Source organism: Calliphora vicina, chromosome 5, assembly GCF_958450345.1.
Source record: "Calliphora vicina chromosome 5, idCalVici1.1, whole genome shotgun sequence".
NCBI classification, from domain to species: Eukaryota; Metazoa; Arthropoda; class Insecta; order Diptera; family Calliphoridae; genus Calliphora; species Calliphora vicina.
This window is the reverse complement of record NC_088784.1, coordinates 58,772,141-58,798,302: the sequence shown is the minus strand read 5'-3', so window position 1 is coordinate 58,798,302 and position 26,162 is coordinate 58,772,141. Positions and strand designations below refer to the sequence as shown.

Sequence of the window (26,162 nt, the reverse complement as noted above, 5' to 3'; positions counted from 1 at the left end):
CTTCCAACAAACAGATTGTAGTATCCGTGATGCGGTTCTTTTGCGCTCCTATTTACTTGTACTTTTTTGTTGTAATGATTCTTAGTTTTTTTTTGTTGGCCATTAATGAAAGATGTTTTTGCTTGCTGGAGGTTGGTTGGATGTTAAATGAGTATTTTTAACAAGGTCAATCTAATAATTGAGTAATAATTCTTTGAAATATTTATGTTTATTATTTTTATATTTTTTGTAAAGATTTAAAAACAACTACATACATCATCATAAAATCATCTGACAGCATACAATGTTTCATCATAGTCAAAATGATGATAATGACGATGATCATGATTATGATGCTAATTGTGACGATAATGTTTATTTTGTGTGTTCAGTTTGATAACAACAAATCATCCAAAAAGGGTTAAAAATCTTTAAACTTTTGAAAAGCATCAAACAATAGAAAAACCAAAATTTTTTTCATGTCTAAAAATTAATATTCATACTTGGGAGTTTATCTATTATTATAGATTAACTCCCTTTTGACCTTTGATGCCATATTTTAGAAGTAAACGGAGGCTTATATTCAAACATGTCTATATATAGTATAGATAACCCTTATTGAATATAAAACCTCGTTATGAAAAATATATTTCTAGGCGGATTTAAACCTCGAGTGCCTATTGGATATTTATAGGCGTTACATTGATTTTCGTGTGGCCCTATAAGGAGCTTAAAAAACAAAAATACTTTCTTAGTAGGTATATTTAATACAAATTAACATTTTAAGTTCTTCAACATTTCCGATTTGAAAAAGACCTCTTTCGAAGCAAATAACTAATTTTTTAAATCTGCTTAAATCTATTAATTGAAATAGACATTATAAATATTTTGGTAATGAAAAAACTCCAGAAGTAATTAATTGTAGCTAATTTCACTAAAATCTTAATTCAGAATTAAAAATTTCAGCAATTGGTTCCATAACATCATTTCCAACATAACAATACAATACATAACAAATTCTTTAGCTGCATTCAAAGGCTTTTGTTTGAACTGAATTCATTTATTACTGAATTAAATAAATAAAATTAATTCAACCTTTGAATTATGTAATTGATTTGAATTAAGGAATTATGCCTACGAATTAATTCGTAATGAATTATTAATGGTTAAGAGACAAAATTTAATTTGATTTTGAAAATAGCATTAAGAATTAATTCTTTCGAAACTTTTGATTTTTATTAATATAAAATGACATAAAATATTTGACTTTAACAGCATGTCAAGCCCACAATTGACAATATTTTGATCTAATTTTTGGCTACCTTAGTTTCAATGTGTTTACTATTGAATGGCATTAAATCGGAGTTAACAAAAAGTTGGAGCCACTGTGCGTCGCACGTTTCGAAGTTGCGTCGTAGTGCTTTGATTTGTGTCGTTAATACGAAAATTTTTATACAAAGCTAAAACTGAACTGAAACCGTTTAAGTGTAGACCAAATTCGAAGTTGTGTCTTTGTAAAATTTCTGTGACTTCGAAGTTGCGTCGTTAATATGAAAATGTTTGTACAAAGCTAAAACAGCTAGTTAGACACGTATATACTTGTATACATAACAAAATCAGCAAGATTGAAAATCCTTAGATGACTAAAGTTAAAAACAAAAATACATACTTCGATATAGGCTTTTGATTTTATTCTAAGAATTCCTTATTTTTAATTTTAATATTTTGGTTATGGCCCAATTAGCGACGCAAACCGGGATATTAGTGTATTGGCACAAAGTTCGTACCGATTTTTTACTTCATGCTTGAATTTATAAATAATTTTTTACAGATTTCCTTTGCTGTAAACACATATTTAACATAATTTAACATTTCTTTATTAGCAGTTTTATGTTTGCCACAGCAATAAAATGTACAACTATTATGTTATATGTTATATTTTGTAGCATACTTTTAGGCAGTGACTTTTTTTAATTAACCCATTAACAAACCTACTAAGCCATTTGCACTTAATACTTTACAAATTCATTTAAATATGTATTTTAAAATAAATTATTTCAACAAACTTGGACAATTTCAATGTTTACTAAAATATTTACAAATTTGTTTTTTTGTTTCTGTCGACCACACACCCTTTGATGCACTCAATTTGTTACATGCATTGCATATTTTGTTCAAACCAATATTTGAGTTTTACTTTTGTTAGTAATTTTAATTTGCAACTACATACTTAAATTGTGGATAAACTTCAACATTCATGTTCTACACCACCTTGTAAATGTATGCGTGCATGTTTCGACTTAAGTACTTCCGCCCATTTCATGCTGAGTTCTTGGAAAAAGCAATTGTTTGTCTGGAAATATCCTTATAATTCAATTGTTTAGCTTAAAAAATACAGGGCGAGCATGAATACAAATAAATATGTATGTGGCATTTGTATGAATGTTTGAGTTTAATTTCAAACATACTCTCACATCATACATATATTCCTCTATAATTTTACTGTTATGTTCAAGACACGCGATTTACAAATATATGCATACAATTGTTGTACTTACACGAACATATGTATGTAGATTAGTACTGCCCCATTATTATGGAGACAATATAAGGACTTGGATTTAACACTGCAGAGTTTCCTTATTAAAACATCATAAACGTTTTATCTTTTGGAGAACCAACCTAATGTGCAACAATAGAAATGTTGGTCTACACGCATTTGATAATATTCGAATCCCACCAGACATTGAAAAGAATCTAATTACAAGTTGTTTTATGTAAAAATTTATTAATATCAAACGAAATTACGATATTGATATACAATTTTACACTGCTAAATCATACAGCCCAAATATGAATAAAAATTCCCCGGGATATTGGGTTAGTGCTGATGTTTGTAACGTGCAAAAATATTGGCTTAATACCCACCTTAAAGTATACCAATCTGCTCAAGATCACTTTCGCACAGTGCTATGAGAAAAAAAAAGAGGGAAATAAATATGTAACTTCTAAACCCTTAGTCCGATTTGAATGTGTTGTCGAGTTTAAGTTTTGAATTTTGGCCGCATGGGCCAACAAGGGGTGCGGCCATGGTTCCCCAAAGTAGGACACCTCGGTTATGTTCAATTTTTAAAACGATCCTATTTCTTTGGCTGTGTTTCGATTTTAAAACCATTACACATATAAAATCTCCTCGTCGAGCACTACAAAAAACGTAGCTATCAATTACCTCTTATAACTTAGGAAATATTCGCATTTGAAAATTTTCAAAATTTTTACCCACCCTACTCTAATTTTTTGATACCAGCGGGTCCAGGAATTCAAAACTTAAACATGCGGCCAAAATTCAAAACTTAAACTCGACAACACTTCTTCTTTACTCATGTCAAATTTCATTCAAATCGGGTTTAGAAGTTACTGATTTATTTCCCTCTTTTTTTTTCTCATACTACTGTGCTTCGGTCTGTCCGTCCAAGTAAACTTTGTTATCAAACTACAAATTCAGCAAAAATACAAGCTGAACTCGTACTACCAAATTTAGTACCGATCGGTCCACAATTTTCAATATCTACCATATAAGCACCATTATCGAAAATATCTTTAATGTAAATAAATCTCTGAAATATGTTAGTAAACAAATATGTTTCATATATACGCAAATAATCCCACCATAATTAGTCTTTACTCTCATTTGAGAAAACACTTCCGAGAATCACTTTATCGAGCATAAATATCTTTAAAATATTTGTATCAAATAAGTTTCATATCAATCATCATATAGTCGGTGTAGGGTATCATATGGTCGAGCTTGCCCGACTATACTTTCTTACTTGTTAAAATTGAATTTGAATATTTGACTCTTTGAAAATCTGCTTTTAATTGTGGTTACTCAAATTGCTTTCGTTAGAGTAACTCCCTAAGTAGTATACACCTGCATTCGTTTAATTGTATGAATATTAAATCATTTGAAAAGTTTAAATTAGTTTTTAAAAATGTGTTGATACTTGTTTTCATTTTTATGCCAACTTTTCTTTGCTTCATCACAATAAACAGGGTGTTGCAATTTAAACTTTTTATACCCTACACAATAATAGGAGGTGATTTTACCTTTATGCTGATCTTTGTATGGTTAACATCTACCTATACGCTTCGTAGTCAAACTACAAGTCAGAATTTTGAATTTATTTCCTAAATTAAATTTAACCCATACAAAGATTACTCCCGAACTTCGCATTAAAGCATTATACATTTAAATACATACAAAAAATTTTGTTATCGAAATAAAATTCGGAATACATATTTTTGGTGAAAACGGCACGGACCCTAGGTCCAACATAAGGATTGGAAATATAGCTCTCTAAAAAATCCTTAATAAATAGTTTTAAAATTTATTAACCTCTTAATATGTGCAAATGCATTGCATTCCAATTAGGACTGGTAGGTAATTTTGATATAAATGTTAAAAATACTCAATTTTTTTTTTAATTTAATGAATATACTTGAAGTCCTTACAGCATAAGGGACAAATTTGAGAAAACTGAGCTCAAAGATAAACTGAAAACCCTTGACTCATATTTTAATTTCAACAGGTTAGAAATATATGAATTCCTTTTACTAAGATAAATAAATATTGAAATTGAAAAGGTTTCACTTATACCCCTTGTATTCTCAATTAGGGTGTCCAAAAAACCGGCAAATTTAAAAAACCGGTTTGCGGTTTAACCGAAAAAGTGTGTTTTTGAAAAAACCGGTTTCTATTATTGTGTTTTAAAAAAACCGATTAAGCGGTTTCATTTTTGTCTTCAAATAACGGTTAACCGGTCCAAAAAACCGGCAAATTTAAAAAACCGGTTTGCGGTTTAACCGAAAAAGTGTGTTTTTGAAAAAACCGGTTTCTATTATTGTGTTTTAAAAAAACCGATTAAGCGGTTTCAATTTTGTCTTCAAAAAACGGTTAACCGGTTTTATTAAATTTTTTTATTAAATGGAAATTTAGCATTTTTGAATTCTTTATGCAATTATTTTATATCTTTTAAGAAGTGTTGTCAAAATACATAACTCTTAACATGGCAAAGTCTATACATCCTGGATTTGGCGGGATTATGCCGTTTTTGAAGCCTGTTAACTAATAGTTATACTGTCAGTTAAAATTATTGTTGTATGAAAAATGTCAGTATAACTATTAGTTAACACATAACCAGGCTTCGTGTTAATGGGGGTTAATAATAAATAGAAAATTTTTCAATAAATTGCTACTACCAGATGTTATAGAATATTGTATGGTCGAACATGTTCGACTTCATTTTCTTGCATGTTTTCCCTTTAATTTGCTCCTTTTTGTATAGAGTTTTTTTTTGTTATTTAAATCACTTGATAATTATGTTAATGAATACAAAGTTAAATGAAATAAAATTTGTTGTATGTTTCCTTTACAATTTACTTTTTAGAACTATATAGTAAGAACAACAATGGGAGTAACATTTCATAAATTTCAGTGGTAAATGAAGTTTTAAATTAAATATATACAAGTAAACGAAGTTTATTTCAAATATGACCATCTTCTTGTACCCGGCGTTTTACGGGGTTTCATTTTTATACCCCGTAAAAAAAAAAAAAAAAAAAAATTTTAAAAAAGGGCCCATTTGGAAAAAAAATCGTATTTGCAAAAAAAAAAAAGTCAAAAATTGTAAGTCTTGAGTTAAAAAATATTTATTTTGATAGATATCCCACTCGCATCCCACTAAGCGACCAAAAGGGTCTTCAAGGATAATATCTAAGCTCTTGTTTGACCTAAAAAAAAAGATTAAAAAATGGTCCATTTTGAAAAAAAAAGTCAACAAAGTTTTTGATTTTGCAAAAAAAGTCAAAAATTTTATGTTTTGAGTTACAAAATATTTATTTTGATAGATACCCCACTCGCATCCCACTAAGCGACCAAGTAGGTGTTCAAGGAAAATATCTAAACTTTATTTTAAAAAAAAAAAAAAAAAAAAAAAGGACGCATTTTAAAAAAAAGTCAAAAAAGTTTTTGATTTCGGAAAAAAAATATTAAAAATTTTTTATTTTTTTTTTTAAATATTTTTTTTCGAAAGATCGAAGAAATAGCTATCTATACTATTTGGGACACATTTTGCTAAGAACAATAGGTAATAAGTTACATGGATAAGAAAAAACCCCTGTTTGACCAAATTGTCAAAATTTTACCCCCTATAACTCAGAGAGTTCTCGACCGATGTTGTTGAAAAATTGTGTCTGAGTTACTATCCAATAGAGCTAACCTTGGTGCAAATTTCATCCCGATCGGAAGACATCGATTTCAAAAGTTGGTTCACTTGACATGAAATGCCCCATATATATTATTGATCCTTATGAAAGTCGATTGATCCATGTCCGTCTGTCTGTCCGTCTGTGTAAAACACGCTCACGTCCAAAATACGCAAATAAACTTAGTAGAGTTGCAAGAAAAATGTTTATTATTGTCCTAAGCAGTATGGTATTGAAAATCAGCGAAATAGGTACAATGGAACCAAAGTTATGAATTAAAATGTGGGACAACCTCAAAAAAAAATTGATAATTTTCATCTTTTTTGGTCATTTTTGTAAATATATTGCAGCTTATATCATAAAATTTTGCACTCGTTACTTTTATGATAAAAGGAGTAACTCTGGTGAAAATTATAAGAAACGGTCCATGATTTCTCCTAGCCCCCATACAAATATCTTCCCGAAATATGGTTATATGGTCTATAAATGCCTGATCATCCAACTATGTCAAATTTGATGTCAAATGGTCAAGAAGAGTTGTAAAACATTTCGTATTATTTTTATTTTATCCTGTAAGGATTAAAAGATGTCAAAAATGTCCATTCAAATTTTTATCCTTGAATATCCTTTTAGATTTCCAATAATTTTTTTTTAAAAAAATATTGAGTTAAAGATCCAAATATTGAATATCACATGCCAAAATTTCATCCTTCTATCTTAACTACTTAAGTTTTAAAAAATATTTTAAATTTGAATTATTAGATTTTTTATATTTTATTCATTCGAAAAAAATATAACAAAATCCGTTGTGAAAAGCAACGAAGAAGACTTTTTAATAAACAAGTAAAATGGTATAGTCAGGCAAGCCCGACCTCATGATACCCTACACCGGGTATATGATTATAAAGAGTTTTCTTTTGATATGAAATATTTCAGAGATTTATGTATATTAATGACATTTTCGAGAATGTTGCTTATATGGGAGCTATGGAATATTGTTGACCGATCGTCACGAAATTTGGTCGTGAGAGTTCGGCTTACATAAAACTTAATTGTGCGTAATTTGGTTTGAATATGTTTATAATTAAGATATTTATGAGAGCTTAACTATATTCAAATAGTCCAATTGTATGGGGGCTAGGATAAATAATGGGCTGATTCTTACCAAATTCAATAGCATTTGTCCTTGGGGCAATATAAATTTTTGTGCCAAATTTTTTCGAATTATCTTTATCTATTATCCTGCGACCTTTAGTTTGATTACAAGGTTTACATGGATGGGCGGACAGACGGACGGACATCGCTTAGTCGACTCAGAAAGTGATCCTGAGGTGGGTGTTGGGACAATATTTTTGTATGTTGCAAACAACAGCCCTAACCCATTATACCTCCCCCACTATGGTATAATAAAACTTTTTTGAATAATAAGAATTTTTTTTTATATTTTAATTTGACCTTTATATATATAAAGGTTGAAATTTTTACATTTAGTATAGAATATTTGGGTCTATAATGCACTATTTTTTTTAAAGGAATTTATTGGCAATCTTAAAGGATAAACATTTTAAATGACATTTTTGACATCTTCTGATCCTTACAGGATAAAATAAAGATAATATTTTATACAACTTTTCTTGTTCTTTTGACATACAATTTGTCATTGTTGGAATAGCAGGAGTATTTTTAAATATTTTTTAAAAAATGTACTTCTTTGAAACTTTGAAGTCCTTAAAAAAGGAACCTGAAACTGAAAACACAGTTTTTCTCCATTAAATTTATAGTTTCAGACGTATATCATCCGGTTCGTGTCTAACGAATTTTTTTTCTATATACAATATATATTCTGTAAATATATGTATACAAATACTAAAAAGTGAATAGAAAATATACATTCGGTTTCAATAAACAATTTGACAATAGCAAAAAAAAATAATTCATTTCGTACTACAAGCTAATTGGGAGCCTAGTTTTCGCCGCAATTTTAGCCTGAAACATACCTTGCATTAACAAATTAAATATAATTTGTTTGAACTATTATTTTTGTCTTTAAAATGTTGTAATATGATCTAAATACTTTCACATAGTAACATTTCATTATTTTCTTCTATTCAAATCATCTTAAAAAACGGTTTCAACGGTTTTTGTGTTTTCAGTCGTGGTATCGATTCTCGTGGAATTGCACATATAAAATTTTTCGCATGAAAAAACCAAAATTGTTCGCAATAATGAACAGAGTACATACTAGGCTTTAGAGTTTAAAGTCTAAATTCAAAACTTAAACTCTACTACACCTCCTATATGCGTCTTGCTTTCAATATTGTCGATGAAATATTAGAAAATCATTCTAATTGGTATTTTGTATTGACTCAATGGAAAAACTTAATTTATAATCTGATAATTTTACAACCGCAAACTATTTTTTCATATGTATGTATATGTTTATGATTCTTTTAAACATTAAAAGTTATGAGTTCGTACATTCTTATTATATTATTAGAGTCTGATTTCATTGCATTTACATATTTGTACAACAAAAGAATGCATCAAGTTTTTAAATTGAAAATACACAGAAAAAAAGTATTAAATATGATTTCATTTTATTGATTTCAATGCATAACATTTATAAATAATTCGTTAATATAAATTTTTTAGTATAAATTAATGTATTTCAATTTTCATTTATATTTTTATGTTGTTTTTTATAATACTTTTGAATGAAAAGAGTTTGGAAAAAAGTCGTGTTCGATCAATAACATTAATTAAAATATCTAATACAATTATGAATTCCTTTTTTCAGTGTAATGAAACTTTAAGAATTATAAAAAATAAAGAATTATTTATTATAACTTGATGAATTATTAAAATTAAATGTTTGTTGTATGTTTATTTAAATGAAAACTGTATCATTTTAAACAAAATAAATTTATATTGAAAACAATTATAAAAACAGATTATATTATGGTAATTCGAAATGGACAAAATTATTATACAATTAAAACCATATTATGATAGTTGCGATTATATGTTACCACTTCTACAATAATTTCATAGAAGCTGTTACAAATATTTCATCATATTATAATTGTGAGAAAGTTAAAAGAATATCATATTTTCCAGGAAAACTTGAACTTTGCTTTAAGTAATCGAAAACAATTTTCTATTCTAACGCGATATTTTGAAAAATATTTGTTAAATTTCCTCAGATGTGTCCTTTAAAGAACAAGCACTGTCTCCGGCTAGCCATTGTGCGATAGAAAAATACCTGGACAGACAACCAGCCAGATGGACTGACCTGGTTGGCTGTCCATGTAAACCTTGTGCGCTTGGTACAGGTCGCAATTTTGAAGAGATTTCGATCAAATTTGGTACATATTATTTTTTCGGCCAAAGGGCCAAGGCTATTGAAACTGGCTGAAGTCGGTGCACTATTTCACCTAGCCCCCATACAAATGTCCTTTGAAATTAGACTTTATCGGTCATAAATGTTTAATTTATATATGTATCTCTACAAATTCCGCTCCAAATCAGTTTTATATACACAAAATTCATGTCACCAAATTCTGTTACGATCGGTCCATAATTATTCATAGCTCCCATATAGACCCGCTTCCGAAAATCACTTTAACGTGCATAAATCGCTTAAATATGTTGGTATGCTCACAAAATTCAACATAGTTAACTTTAATATAGACATAAATCACATGACCTAATTTCATGATGATCGGTCCATAATTGGTCATAGCTCCCATATAGACCCGCTTCCGAAAATCACTTTCACGTGCATAAATCGCTTAAAAATGTTGGTATACACACAAAATTCAACATAAACAACTTTCATACAGACATAAATCACACGACCCAATTTCATGGTGATCGGTCCATAATTGGTCATAGCTCCCATATAAGGCCCACTTCCGAAAATCACTCACGAATATAAATTATTGAAATTTTAAAAGAAAAATGTTTTTGCAGGTAAGCCTCCATTTACGCGGTACTTTATTTACGCGAACTCAAATTAGCAACCATTTTTTCAAATACGCGACTTTTTTTACGCGGCAACAAACAACAAGAAACGAAAAAAAACACAAGCGAATAACAGATTTCTTTTTTGAAAACTTCGTTAATTTTTATAAATTGTTTGTTATGTTTATGTATTGGAATATTTTGTTTTTTTAATTGAAATTTTTTCCTTAATTTTCGATAAGAAATATTTTTTTTATTTGATTTTTTTTACTTTACTTTTATTTTAAATATGTTTTTAAAAGTACAAATAAAATAAGTTTACTTAAAGTATATATCGTCGCATTAAATGCAAACGAGCGAAACTACATTTTTATTGTTTTTGCAGGATACGTTATAAAATCAATAATAATAGAGTATTCTTGGCAATTGTTCAATCAATCAAAAACTCGATTTTGAATTTTTGTGTTGTTGTTGTTGTAGCAGCAGTGTTTGCTGAGTTGACAGCCCTTGGCCGAGTGAACTCCGGTGCGTAGAACCGGCTGTCGTGGGAATGTTTTTTTTTTTGGTAGTTAAGTCCGCTTTCATTTAATGTGACGATATGTAGGGATATAACTATTGACTTTTTTTGCAAATATGCAAATTAGCATAGCATAGTTGAATAGAGAATTAAAAAATATGAAAAACCACGGTATTATTTTTTCGCGGTTGTTAAAAAAGTTCACGCACCAAACGCAATAAAGTTTTTCATGAAATATTTTCAATTATTTTGAAATACAATATATTTTATTCTAATAATAACTGCGGAAATACTTCAAAAGATAAATTTTAAATAAGGGAAGTAACCCTCACATTTGCAAAAAAAAATTAAATTATTTATATAATTTTTCAGAGAAAAAATCATTTTGGTTAATTTTAGAAATCGGTGTTGGTGCGTGATGTTTTTGATTCCAAATGACGTAAAAAAATGATTTTCATTACTTATACAATATTGCCCATCACGTGGTGCTGCCAAAAATTTCGCCAAAATTAGTTATATCCCTAATGTACATATGTGTTTTCTATTTAATGCGATTTTTAGGTCCCAATTTATTTTTTGTTATGTGACTGATGTATTGTTTTACGCGAAATAAAAAATTACTGGGCCCACAAAAGCATTTCGTTCTAAATTAGAACATCGTTTTACGCGAATTTGATTTACACGCTACTTTTTTGGTCCCAACAAACCGCGTAAATGGAGGCGTAAAAGGGTGGCCCTTAATAAACGAATGTTGGATTTTTGCCATTCTCACCCTCCAGTTTGGTGAACATTAGTAAAAAAATCATCCTGAAAAAATTTTAGGTAAATCGGTTGGGGATAATGCGTTTTTTTCAGTTTTTGTAAAAATTTTGCCATTAAACAATTACTTTTGTAATTTAATTTAAAAGAATCGAAATGTGTACGTAATTGTCGTTCTAATGAGACATAAAAAACATTTGTATTCCCTATTATATTCTTAATAAATCCCAATGAGATGATTTGAGAATGGAATTTTGAAACTGCCGCTAAAAAAAATTTATTTTTTTGTTCATACCTAAGAATAGGTTAACGGTATCCTACGAAGACAAAAACTCATATACAAGTAAATATGGACATATTTTAAGTAAAAATGAGCTTTTATTTTAATATTTCTCAAAATATGTTAATTTTGTTCCTACATTTCTTGTTCTAGTGGCCTGAGACACGTTAATGGCCTGGCGAATTTTTAATAACTTTAACATTTTTTGACCAATTTCTGGTTTTTATGTCTCATTAGAACGACAATTACGTACACATTTCGATTCTTTTAAATTAAATTACAAAAGTAATTTTTTAATGGCAAAATTTTTACAAAATGCTTTTTTTCCCCTTGTAAATGCATCTCAAAACTTCAGAGGGCTTGCGGCACGTCTTAACCCCAACCGATTTACCTAAAATTTTTTCAGGATGATTTTTTTACTAATGTTCACCAAACTGCGGGGTGAGAATGGCCAAAATCCAACTTTTGTTTATTAAGGACCACCCTACTGTACATATCTGCATATTAAATGCAAACGAATGTAACTATGTATACTTTTCTTTATTTTACAGGAGAAGCAAAAACGTATAGGTACTAAAATTTTGAACTTATTAGAATTATGTAGTTAACAACAAATTCAAATCACCGATAACACCATTGCTTCCAACAGTATTAACATACAAGTGTTTGACTTGTATGTTTTTCATACGAAAGTGTAGTTACACCTTTTTGCATTAAGAAATACATGCACTTGTAGTTACGTCCATTCGAATTTCTTTAATAAAGTCGCCGTTTTTGATTGTAAGAGTCTAAAATTTTGCGTGAACATCTAGTTCGATCAAACGAACAACAATCAAAAAATGGATTTCGAATTTTTGTGTATTTACGTCCGTTTGCATTTAACGTGACGATATATTTATGCCATATACAATAATATTTCAATTAGTTGTGCGTGAGTAACTATTTTAAAAAACCAATCAAATAATCACACATTTAATAACACAATAACGTATTAATTGTTTTGGCAGTCATTGAATAGTGTAAATTTTTTATTTAGGTATTTTTAAACAGAACAACAAATCATAAATCCTAAGCTTTAAAAGAGTCTACCCAATTGTGACCAGAGATAAGATAAGTCAGTCGCTTATCATTATCACAGTCAAATATCTCTCTAGCTAGAATCGGGGAATATTTAAAAACAAAATGAGCATAATTATCACTTGGTGTTATTTGCTCTTCGTATATGTATATTGTGCATTCAAAAATGTAGATACGAAAGTGTATTCTATGAATATGAGTGTTAGTTTAAACAAAAAACAAGAACAATAAATAAATTGTTTAAAGTTTATTTTTATTTTCACTACGGCCACAAACAATCAAAACAAATACGATGATTATTCAGTTTGACAATTACCGTGCTATCGAGCAGATACGTACATTGTGCGAGTGGGCAACAATTGTTTTGGGAAATGAAAGGTCTTATAATTTTTGTTGCTTTCTTAAGTATACTTATCGGTTTCGGTTATCACAAGTTCGATGAATTGACACGTCCACTACCGTTGCCAACATTTGACACCAATAAATATTGGGGACCAGGTGATGTCTCCAATTACAAGGAAGACAAAACTATTAAACCATTTAAGATTGATGTCAATACAGAGGTTAGTAATAAAATTATAAACCATAATGTTTTTACTAACGAAATAATGACCTTTGACTATTTTAAATTTATCAAATTACGAGTAGATTAGGTTTATTTATGTATGCATGTGTTCGATTGTAAAGAAAAAAAATGGTTTAATATTTTTTAATTTTGGTTTGAAAAATCAATACGAATATTAATTATTAATACTACGAGTATAAAAAACAATTAATTTACATTACATATGGTACATTAGGGTGGCCCTTAATAAACAAAAGTTGGATTTTAGCCTGTCTTACCCTGTATTGAAATTTTCTAGAAAAACCAATTATTTGGCCATTTTTTTTTGGCGATTTTTAAGTAAAACCTATTCGGAATATTATTGTCCAGATAATTCTAAATATATTCTGAAAGTTTTACTAAAATTGGAAAATGTTAAACATTAAATGTTAAACAGTAAAGGTCAAATTATTCAATATTTGGAATTTCTAATTTAAAAATAGCGAAATGTTATTTAATTATTTATAACATGAAGTCTAGTATTTATAATAACAGCACAAAAATGGAAATTAACCCTTAATGTCACTTGGGATTAAAATGACACTCAAATTTTAAAATCACGAAAAATACAGTCTATATGCATCATTCATATTGACTGTATTTTTCGTGATTTTAAAATTTTAATGTTTTTTATAATTAAATAAACTGAATCATTCAAGTTCTTTTTTAAATCTAATAAATCAAAAGTACACTAAAGGGTTAAAATCAATTTAATTCTTCTAGAATACTCAATAAAATATTAAATACGTTGTTAATTCGAAAATCAGGTATAAACACAATATTTTGCCGTTTAAAAAATGTGTGGTCAAAATTGTGAAAAAAATTTAAAATAGGTTAAATTACTACTTTCTAATACACAATACAATATTTTTAAGTTTGCTTCCTTAAAAAATCAAATTTTGATCAGCACTATTGCAATTGACAAGGTTTTTTATGTTTTTTAAAGTTTGGAGTCATTTTAACCCCAAGTGACATTAAGGGTTAATTTCCATTTTTGTGCTATTATTATAAATACTAGACTTCATGCTATATTTTTCTTAAGTTTCATCAAAATCGTTATTTTTAAATTATAAATTCACAAATATTGAAAAATTTTGACTTTTGACCTTCACGATTTAAGGTTTTACGTTTTCCAATTTTAGTAAAACTTTCAGAATATATTTAGAATTATCTGGACTATAATATTCTGAATAGGTTTTACTAAAAATTCATAACATTAAGGAAATAGAGCTCATTCGCCAAAAAATGGACAAATAATTGGTTTTTCTCGAAAATTTCAAAATTTAAATCGCAGGTACGGAAAAACTATAATTCCCTATTATATTCTCAATAAATCTCAATAAATGAGATGATCAAAAAATTCTGAAATTTGTTTAACAAAATTTTTAAAAATTTGAAAATGCAGTTTTGGAACTGCCGTTAAAAAATTTTTATTTTTTTGGTCATACCTGCGAATAAGTTAACAGTATTCTACGAAGAAAAAAACTCATATACAAGTAAATATGGATATATTTTAAGTAAAAAAATGAGCTTTTATTTTAATATTTCTCAAAATATGTTAGTTTTGTTCCTACATTTCTTGTTCTAGTGGCCTAAGACACGTTAATGGCCTGGGGAAATCTAAAAAAACTGAATTTTTTCCCCTTGTAAATGCATCTCAAAACTTCAGAGGGCTTGCGGCACGGCACGTCTTAACCCCAACCGATTTACCTAAAATTTGTTCAGGATGATTTTTTTACCAATGTTCACCAAACTGGGGGGGGGAAGACTGGCCAAAATCCAACTTTTGTAAATTAAGGGCCACCCTAATGGTACATACGTGTATATATGTAAATTAGGGTGGTTTATTTAATTATTTTCGAATTTAAAAGAGTCCGACTCGAAATAATGAGACTCTTAATTATGGAAACTTAATTATTGGTTTTTAGGTTAGGATACATGGGTCTTCCGCAGTTAGAGAGTAAAAATATCCTTCAATATACGAATAATTTATGTAAATGAATAGATCTATCAGCGACACAGTCCACAGCATGATATCTTACCTATTGTAGAAAGGAACAGTTGTAATGAAGGTGTTGTATAGATTCTTCTACTCTTCATAAAACTCATGCAGTAGTTATTAAGTGGCTAATAACTAAGTACACCTATAATAGGTGTGATTGAGTATTTTTTTCGGAACAAGGAGGGACGCAAGTGGCAATCGTACACCTCCGTTTTACCGACTCTCTGAGTGGCCATTCACCGATTATATTCGATATCTCAACCAAAGGGAAACTTATGTTGCTAAGTGTTACAGATTCGCCTAATGATGACCAGTTGTAAGCCGTTTCGTTGATGTCTTCATATCCCAAGTCCCGTAGGGTGACGTCCAAGCTGATTTTGGAAATATATACATTTCAGCAGTCTTCTACGTAAAACCTTCGCCATTCGGATGCTACTCTCAGCATTTTAAGAAACTTTAAAACTACTCCAAGTTATGTGACTTCATTCAAAAAGACTATTTATATTTTGTTATTCCTGGTAAAAATCATTAGTTCGGTGTTCGTCGGTTTGTCGCCGCGACCGGTTTCCTTAGCGCATGATAGAAATACACCCAATTTCTTAATAAAATTTGAACTAATAACCCCCATTATAACCATGTCTGGTCATATGTGAACTTATAGTTATATCTGTTTTAATAATATTATAAGTATCTATATTTTTCCCAGCCAATAATGAAGTGTTTTGAAGTTATTTTAATTCTGTATTCTTTCTATTCGCATTTGTGTTAAAATAGCATTAAAAGAAGTTTGAAATAGATTTCTTAGTAGGCAGGACAATTCCCTCAAATATTTGAATAAATAATTATTTTTAAATACAAACCTTACTTAAGCGATTTGGCGCTATTTCATTATTAATGTTTTATTACTGTTATATTATCAAAAAGTTAACACAGTTGGCCCAATATTTTATTTCAACAATTAAGTAAACTTTTTATTGTTTTACAGTAACAAAAGCTGCAATTTTTATCAAATATAATGGGATCAAATTTAAAGTCAAAGTCTATTAAGAATAATATTCATATTCATATTCATATCTTTTTTAGTTTGTAATTAAATATAAACATTATGTATTATTTAAGTTTAAATATATGCTGCTCATCAGCATATATATTAGGGTGGGTCGATTTTTTTTCATGAAACATCGTATAGCATAAACGTATTCTACGGAAAATTCTATGAAATTTTCCCCATGAAACCACAGGTCTAAAATCAAATCCTATTTTGCGCATTTCGTCTTTTATCCAATGATATGTCAGTATTTATTTTTTTAATAGTTTTTTTATTGGATAAAAGACGAAATGCTCAGGTTTCTTGAGGAAACTTTCTTAGAATTTTTCGTAGATTGCGTTTCTGCTATACGATTTTTTACTTTTTGATCGTCCCTACAAATCGACCCAGCCTAATATGTATATACATTAGAGTGTCCCTTAGAATTAAATTTTTTGAAATGTTGAAACGGTACCCGCTGAAAACTTTCGTAATGACCTAAAATACCACCAATTAAATAATAACTTTTGCAATTTAATATAAAAGAATCGAAATGTGTACGTAATTTTCGTTCTAATAAGATATAAAAGACAAAAATTGGTTAAAAAATGTAAAAGTTATTAAAAAATCGCCAGACCATTAACGTGTCTCAGGCCACTCGAATAAGAAATGTAGGAACAAAATTAACATATTTTGTGAAATATTAAAACAAAAGTTTATTCTTACTTAAAATATATCCATATTTACTTGTATATGAGTTTTTATCTTTATAGGATACAGTTAACCTATTCACAGGTATAACAAAAAAAAATATTTTTTTTTAACGGCAGTTTCAAAACTCCAATTTCAAATTTTTAAAAATTTTGTTAAACAAATTTCAGAATTTTTTGATCATCACATGGGGATTTATTAACAACATAATAGGGAATAAAAATGTGAAAAAAGTATGTCAATACCTCCTATAGTTTTTACGTACCTGCGAAATAAATTTTGCGATTTTCGAGAATAACTAATTTTTTGGCCATATTTTGTCGAATGAGCCCAATTTCCTTACTATTATTAATTTTAAGTAAAAGCTATTCAGAATATTATAGTCGAGGTAATTTTAAATATAGTCTGAAAGTTTTCCTAAAATCCGAAAACGTTAACCCTTAAATCGTGAAGGTCAAAGGTCAATTTTTTTCAATATTTGGAATTTCTAATGGAAAGATAGCGAAATGTTATATATTTTTGGGCCGATTTAGATGAAACTTAAGAAAAATATAACACGAAGTCTAGTATTTATAATAACAGTACAAAAATGGAAATTAACCCTTAATAGCACTTGGGGTCCAAATGACCCTGAACTTTTAAAATCACGAAAACCACAGTAATTTTGCCTCAAGTGCTCTTAAGGGTTAATTTCCATTTTTGTGCTGTTATTGTAAACACTAGACTTCACTTTAAGTTTCATCAAAATCGGCCCAAAAATATACAATATTTCGCTATCTTTCCATTAGGAATTCCAAATATTGAAAAAGTTTACATTTGACCTTCACGATTTAAGGGTTGACGTTTTCCGATTTTAGGAAAACTTTCAGCCTATATTTAAAATTTTCTGGACTATAATATTCTGAACAGATTTTGCTTAAAATTAATAACAGTAAGGAAATTGGGCTCATTCGACAAAATATGGCCAAAAAATTAGTTTTTCTCGAAAAAATAGTTTTAATCGCAAAATTTAAATCACAGGTACGGAAAAACTATAGGAGGTATTTCACGCTTTTTCACGGTTTTATTCCCTATTATGTTGTAAAAATCCCCATGAGATGATCAAAAAATTCTGAAATTTGTTTAACAAAATTTTTACAAATTTTAAATTGGAGTTTTGAAACAGCCGTTAAAAAAAATAAAAAAATATTTTTGGTTATACCTGCGAATAGGTTAACTGTATCCTATGAAGATAAAAACTCATATACATACAAGTAAATATGGATATATTTTATGTAAGAATAAACTTTTGTTTTAATATTTCTCAAAATATGTTAATTTTGTTCCTACATTTCTTGTTCTAGTGGCCTGAGACGCGTTAATGGCCTGGCGATTTTTTTTAAAACTTTAATATTTTTTAACTAATTTTTGTCTTTTATATCTCATTAGAACGACAATTACGTACACATTTCGATTATTTTAAATTTAATTGCAAAAGTAATTACTTAATAGCTAAATTTAAAAAAAAAAACTCAAAAAAATTAATTTTTCCCCTTGTAAATGCACCTCAAAACTAAATCGAAAGTCGGCACGGGTTGCCCTTCTTAGAACAAGCTAAATTTTTTTTGTGTTATTTTAGGTCATTACGAACGTTTTCAACATTTCAAAAATTTAATTCTAAGGGACACTCTAATATACATATGTGCATTTATTCGTTTTATTCGATTATTCTACATAAAATTTTTCGAATTATTCGTTATTCAGTTCATCTGCCCTGGCACACGACACAAAAAACTGGTTAATCGAAAATAATCATTTTAAATTAACCCGTTCACAAAAAACCGAAATTGAGAAAAAAAACCGGGTTTTCGGTTAACCGGTTTATTTTAAAATATAGATTCGTTGTCAAATAAATATGGACAGATGACGCCGCCAGACCAAAATCCACACCAGTGACATTTTCGGGATGCATTGAACGTTTTTGGATCTCATATGGATTGGTACCGTCCCAAATTCGACAATATTATTTTTCGATATACCTATTCATCCAGAAATGCCCGAACAGAAATGATAGCCAATTCAACAGGTGTAGTTTGAACTGTCCAAGTTAGGAAGTGCCTATTTGAAGACCATTTATATTACTGCAATTTATATTACTGATTAACTGACAAATTTGAATTTTGCAATCAATTGCATGATCCTGCAAACATCCTTAAATATTAAACTACAAAATGGTACCCAAATAGGAGCTCAATTTCCGTAGATTTTAGAAACATAAACAGTTTTTAACATTTTAATTAAATTACTGAGTTCCTGAGATAAAACTGGAAAAAAACGTTTTTTTTTTTGGTGAAAACGTATCAGTGGAAATATCTAGAAAACTAGCCATATTTTTGTTAAGCGTTCCAATATTATATAAATTTATAAATTTCTAACATATACAACAATAATGTAATCTACAATATTTCCCCCACAGGTTATAACCGATTTGCAAAAACAACTAAATCGTACCTTAAAATTAACTGAACCATTGGAGGGTGTTCAATTCCAATATGGATACAATACTGAAGCCATGGCTCAAGTTGTCGAATACTGGCGGGAAAAGTATTTAGCCAAATGGTCGGAGCGTCAACAATTACTCAACAGTTTGCCTCAATTTACCACCGAAATTCAAGGGTACTATAGATTGTCTAAAATTCATTGCTAACTTAAACTTAATTTTATATTTTCAACTACACAGTTTACGCATCCATTTTATCCACTCCAAGCCCAATGCTGAGGCAGTGAAAACGAAAAAGGTTTTACCCCTGCTCTTGCTACATGGCTGGCCAGGTTCTGTGCGTGAATTTTATGATTTTATACCAATTCTTACTGAGGCCGCCGATTTGAGTGAATATGTTTATGAGGTTGTTGCACCCTCTTTGGTCGGTTACGGTTGGTCACAGGTAATTGAGCATCAGCTTTTTTTAAATTATTTATTAATATTTTTAAATTTCAGCCTGCTAGTAAAGTCGGTCTGAATGCTGCTGAAATGGCCATAGTCATGCGTAATTTGATGTTACGTTTGGGCTATAATAAGTTTTTGGTACAAGGAGGAGATTGGGGTTCTATAATTGGCAGCAATTTGGCCACTATTTTCCCAGACAACGTTATTGGTTATCATTCCAATATGTGTATTCTTAATACTCCGCTGTCTTTAATGAAGGGCGTTGTAGCCAGCTTTAATCCCGACAAATACTTACCCTCACGTTTCTTCCGCGAGCATCATTTCCCCCTGACTGATAAGTTATTGTGGGGTTTGGAGGAAAGTGGCTACTTCCATATTCAGGCTACCAAACCCGACACCATTGGCACAGCTTTAATTGCCAACCCAGTTGGTCTGGCCGCTTATATACTGGAGAAATTCCAAGCCTCTACTGGACCTGCCAATAACCAACGTTTTGATGGCATGACCAAAGTATTCACCATCGATGCCCTTTTGGACAATGTGATGATTTATTATTTGACTAATTCTGCCACCACTGCTGGACGTCTGTACAAGGAGTCAATGTCTAAGGAATTCTTAAGTTATCAAATGGATCGTGTTCAGTCTCCAGTGCCCATGGGCTGTGCTCGATTCCGTTTTGATTTGCCAGCCGCAATGGATTGGCAATTGAAGGACAAATACCCCAACTTAATTCACAGCAAATATTTCAATCAAGCTGGACATTTTGCCGCTTTGGAAGTGCCAGTCATGTTGTACATTGATTTTGCAGAGTTTGTTGCTAAAATTGAATTGTAATGATTTCATAAATATCACTTGTGATTATTTTGTAAAGTTTTGTTAATTTATTTAATGTTTTGTATTAAAAAGATTTGTTTAAAAAAAAATACTAGTGTTTTTTACGCCACAGCTACAATCATTTGTATAGAGTAATAATATGATAACAATATCTCTGTAGTATAAAATCTTAACCAATTAGTTTTGGGTGACTGTCCCGAACTAGTGATAGCTAATCCTGTAACCACTGGTTACATTTTTAGCTATGTGATTAGTTATTTTAGAAAGAGACTGTATGATAGCTGGTCTAAAATAGTATAACTATTTCTGCGAATGTCGGTTTTTTCTTCTATCAAACCATCAAAAATATGATCATAAACCATAGTGAATAACAAGTAAGAGTACTATATTCGGCCGTGCCGAATCTTAAATACCCTCCACCTAAATATGATGGTATAAAAACTGAAATAATATAACAATTGTTAGAAAGACTAGTTTACGCAGAAGATATTTTATTTCAAATGTACAAAAACTTGTATCTATTTCAGCAATTTATAACCGAAATTCCTATTAGAACGTATGAAATTTAATAATTTATATACTTAATTAATAATTAGTTAATAAGTTTGGATCAACATTTTTCCCTTTTAACCTCAAATGAAGAAACAGAGTATAAAAAAGGGTATACAAATATATTTAGACAAATTTCAAAATATTGGGTTGTGGTACTTATATTTAAGCTATAACCAATTATTGGACCTATCATCGTAAAATTTGGTATATCGATTTTTGTATATATTGAACAAATTTGTTTTGAATTTCAACCTGATAACTATATTTGTAAGAAATTTATGAGGATTTTAGTGATTTTCGGGAATGGACCTTATATGGGGGCTATGGTTAAATATAGACCGATATTCACAAAATCCAGTAATATGATTGCTGGATAAAATTTACTGATCTGTGCGTAATTTCATTTTGATATTGATTTGTTTTAAATATTTATTAAGGTTAATATCTTTTTCGGAAATGGGCCTTATAGAGAAGCTATGACCAATTATCGGCCAATCTGCGTAAAATTTGGTACAGTGATTTCTATGTATATGAGTATTATTTTTGCCGAATTTTATCATGATAAGGGTATTTATAAGAGATGAGTACTTAACTGATTTTCGGAAGTGGACCTTATATGGGAGCTATGGTCAAATATGGACCGATATTCACAAAATCCTGTAGTATGATTTCTAAATATAAATTACGGATCTTTGTAAAATTTTGTTTTGATATTGATATTTTTTAGATATTTATGTAGGTTATTGTGTTTTTCGGAAGTGGTCCTTATATGGGAGCTATAACCAATTATTGACCGATCTTCATAGAATTAGGTACATCGATTTTGGTATATATGGGGATTATTTATGTAGAATTTGAACTTGATAGCGACATTTATAAGACATTTATGCTTATTTAAGAGATTTTCGGAAGTGTACTTTATATGGGAGCTATGGTCAAATGTGGGCCGATCCACGAAACATTTTGTAATATAATTTTTTTTACCACGAAACTTATTTTTGCTGAATTTTATATGGATATTCCTATTCTGTAGGCATTTATAGACCATAGAACCATATTTCGGGAAGATATTTGTATGGGAGCTAGGAGAAATCTTGGACCGATAATTTTCACCACAGTTACGCCTTTTATCATAAAAGTAACGAGTGCAAAATCTTATGATATTAGCTGCAATATATTTACAAAAAATGTCCAAAAATATGTGAAAATTATCAATTTTTGTTTGAGGTTGTCCCACATTTTAATTCATAACTTTGGTTCCACTGTACCGATTTCGCTGATTTTCAATACCAAACTGCTTAGGACAATAACAAACATTTTTCTTGCAACTCTACTAAGTTTGTTTGCGTATTTTGGACGTGAGCGTGTTTTACACAGACGGACATACGGACAGACAGACGGACATGGCTCAATAGAATTTCATAAGGATCAATAATATATATACTTTGTTGGGTCTCAGATGAATATTTATCAATGTTACACACAGAATGACAAACTTGTATATACCCTCATTCACCACTTATGGTGGTGGAGGGTATAAAAAATGTGAAAAAGTATTTCAATATATATAAATTTTGGGATTTTCGAGAAAAACTAATTTTTTGGGCATATTTTGGCGAATGAGCCCAATTTCCTTACTGTTATTAATTTTAAGTAAAATCTGTATAGTCCATTTAATTTTAAATATAGTATATATTATATATATTATAGTTTTCCTAAAATCGGAAAACGTTAACCCTTAAATCGTGAAGGTCAAAGGTCAAATTTTGGAATTTCTCATGGAAAGATATCGAAATATTTATTGGGCCGATTTTGATGAAACTTAAGAAAAATATAAAATAAAGTCTAGTATTTACAATAACAGCACAATACCGCCAGATATTCGAAAATAACTAATGTAGCTTAAAGCATCCCACAACTGATTTTTCCTTACATTTATGGATTTCACAGATTATTCAAACTAAAGATCAGCTGCAATTAGTTAATCTCTTGCAATTATCTAAAGTAAGTTCACATTGATAGAATATGCAAGCAGCAACACTGATCTTAACAGAATAAAAAAAGCTTTTTTATTTGAGTCTCATTTAAACTACAAGTTAAAATGTACAAAGAGAGCGAGAGAACAATATTTAATAATTGCTAAATATTTATTAGATGATTTAGCATTTTTGGTGTATTAAATAAAAAAATAAATTTGCAAAATTAAAAAATTAATGTGTTTGAGTTATAACTAGAGTATTCAAAGCCGAAAACCGGTCAACAGGTTTTTTCATATTGCATTTGACAATATTTCGTAAAAGATACAAAATAATTGCATAAAAATAAGTTTTAAATATTCAAAAATTTTAAATTTACAAGAATTTAGTATACAATTATTATCGTTCACAGTATTGAATTAAGGCGAAAAAACAATAACGATAAAATTTTAACATTTGCATTTAAAGGTAATATAAAATTAGAAAACAAATTAATGGTATTTATGATAGGAACAAATTTTAAACACCTGGAATTAAAGCAAAATGTTTATTATTTATTTCATTATTCTGAAAAAATAAATTATATGTTAAAATCTATTTATTTTTCTTATGAAACAAGTATTTACACATGTAATTCTTTTGTTTATAATGACAAAAACCGAAACATTTTTTTCGGTTAAACCCGAAACTGGTTTTTATAATTTTCCGTTTTTTTTTTGGACACTCTACTTATAACGCTGCTATTGCATTTGCAGTGATATTTATTTATTTATTAATGTTCATAAATGTAGGTATGTATAGGTGTCAACATTTGAATTAAAATTTTCTATTTATACAAATAAATAATTTCATTCAATGAATTTTAAGTTTTAAATATATATTTGTACGGTTTACAATAAACATATTAAGAATTGCTAATAAATAAATGAACTACACTTTTTTTAATATCGACCCTAACTAATAATGTACATTGGTATGTTTTAAAAAAATATCTATACCATTGTTTATTCCCCTTTATAAAATAAGCACGTTTTTATCTTGAAATACGACTTTAAAAAAAATCAACAAATTTATGTGAAAACAACCCCTTCTCATTTTAGCGCCATTTTCATTTGAAATTTAATTCATATTGAAATTGTACAAATGCGTGCAAATAAATAGCATCATATTGTTGACATACAGAACTAGGTCCCATTCAATAGATCGATGGACATTAGGGAGGCCTTTATATTCGACTTTCGGTACTCTCAAGGTCTAAACATGTTCTCTGTTATCTAAAATCCAAGTGCTGAAAATTTTAGTAAAATTGGATATCGTTCAGAGAGTTTCCATTCTATTCATTATATTTTAAGTTTCGAGTTTTGGATCAAAGCACGATGGGGCCAATGACCAGTTTTTGAGGCAATAAATCACAGGAAACAGCTAGACCTTTCAAATTTCGTACAGATGATAATAATGAGCTTTTAAGTCTTCAGTAAAAAAATTAAGTCAATCGGGCAGTGCCACGCCCATTTCCAGTAGTTGTATTAAAGTACTACTGCGGTTGATGATCACCGGGAAATTATAAGTTTCTGAGTTACAAATAGGTCACATAAATGCTCACCTAAGACTTTAGTAATCATTTCAAGTCAATCCGCCTACTGCCACACCCACCTCTAGTGACAGGAAATATATGCATGGCTATAGGCGGATCTTGAAATTAAGCGATAATTGCATCAGTCTGTTCAATATACATTTATTTAGAAACTTACACACAGAAAATAGATTGGTTGGAAAACGGTTCCCATTATAAAAATTTAATAATCTTAGACGAAATTTTATTGTGGTTATCAAAAAACTCTGAACTTAATAGATTTTCAGTAATAAGAATTATCTAAACATTATTGAAATTGAATTGAGGTTCCAACTACTGTTTCATAAGTTGGTATTACCAATTTGTGTCTGTAGACATTTATTTAGTCAATTCGGTAGGTACAACCTACATTAATTCAGTTTAAATTTGGTTCATATTCCAAATATTGGTGTTTGTAATTGAAAAATTCGGTTGTGATGTAAAAAACTTGAATTCGATGTTCCCAACTGATATAAAAATTGAATTGATAAATTGTTTAATTGACATTCTTGAAAATAAATTAAAAAATTGTCTTTGATAAAATCAATTGCATACATATGTAAAAAATACAATTAAAGGAAACTTTTAAAATTCTTAAGATTAGCCGTTGGATATGCTAGAGTAAGTTCAATATCTCAATGAGTCTGTACTATGTATGTAAATTGCATGGAGTAAATGCTCTATTGCAATTTATGTACTTATGTACATATTTACATATACATACATATATATGTAACAATCAAAACTATGTAACAATCATATTTCATAATTATATTTCTTATTTATTTATATTATCTTGTGACCAATATTACATAATGACTTTCCTCAAAAGCGTTGTAGAAGTTCTCCCGTCTTCTTTCATTACTGGTGGATCCATTTTGTATGTCTTGTAATCCAAAAAATGACCCGTAGAGTATCGATGTGGCCAACTGTTTACCTTTTTGTACATAAATAAAGATGGGGACGAAGCCGCGCAACAAATCTCAACATTTTGAATGTATTTTTAATAGTTTGTATTTGTTTTCTATATTATTGTTTTACGATTTTCTTTTTGGTTAAATATTCATTGTATTTTCAAT

The 26,162-nt window shown here is 29.3% G+C and overlaps 1 protein-coding gene across 1 annotated transcript; it reads left to right on the top strand.

The window, feature by feature from the left end:
* Positions 1-13,148: 13,148 nt before the first annotated feature.
* On the top strand, positions 13,149-21,032 carry Jheh3 (Juvenile hormone epoxide hydrolase 3). The gene is made up of 4 exons (XM_065512331.1): positions 13,149-13,402; positions 19,639-19,838; positions 19,903-20,107; positions 20,161-21,032. Exons 1-4 carry the CDS (start codon positions 13,211-13,213, stop codon positions 20,941-20,943), a joined length of 1,380 nt encoding a protein of 459 aa, XP_065368403.1. The 5' UTR covers positions 13,149-13,210; the 3' UTR covers positions 20,944-21,032.
* The last annotated feature ends 5,130 nt before the right edge of the window (positions 21,033-26,162 follow it).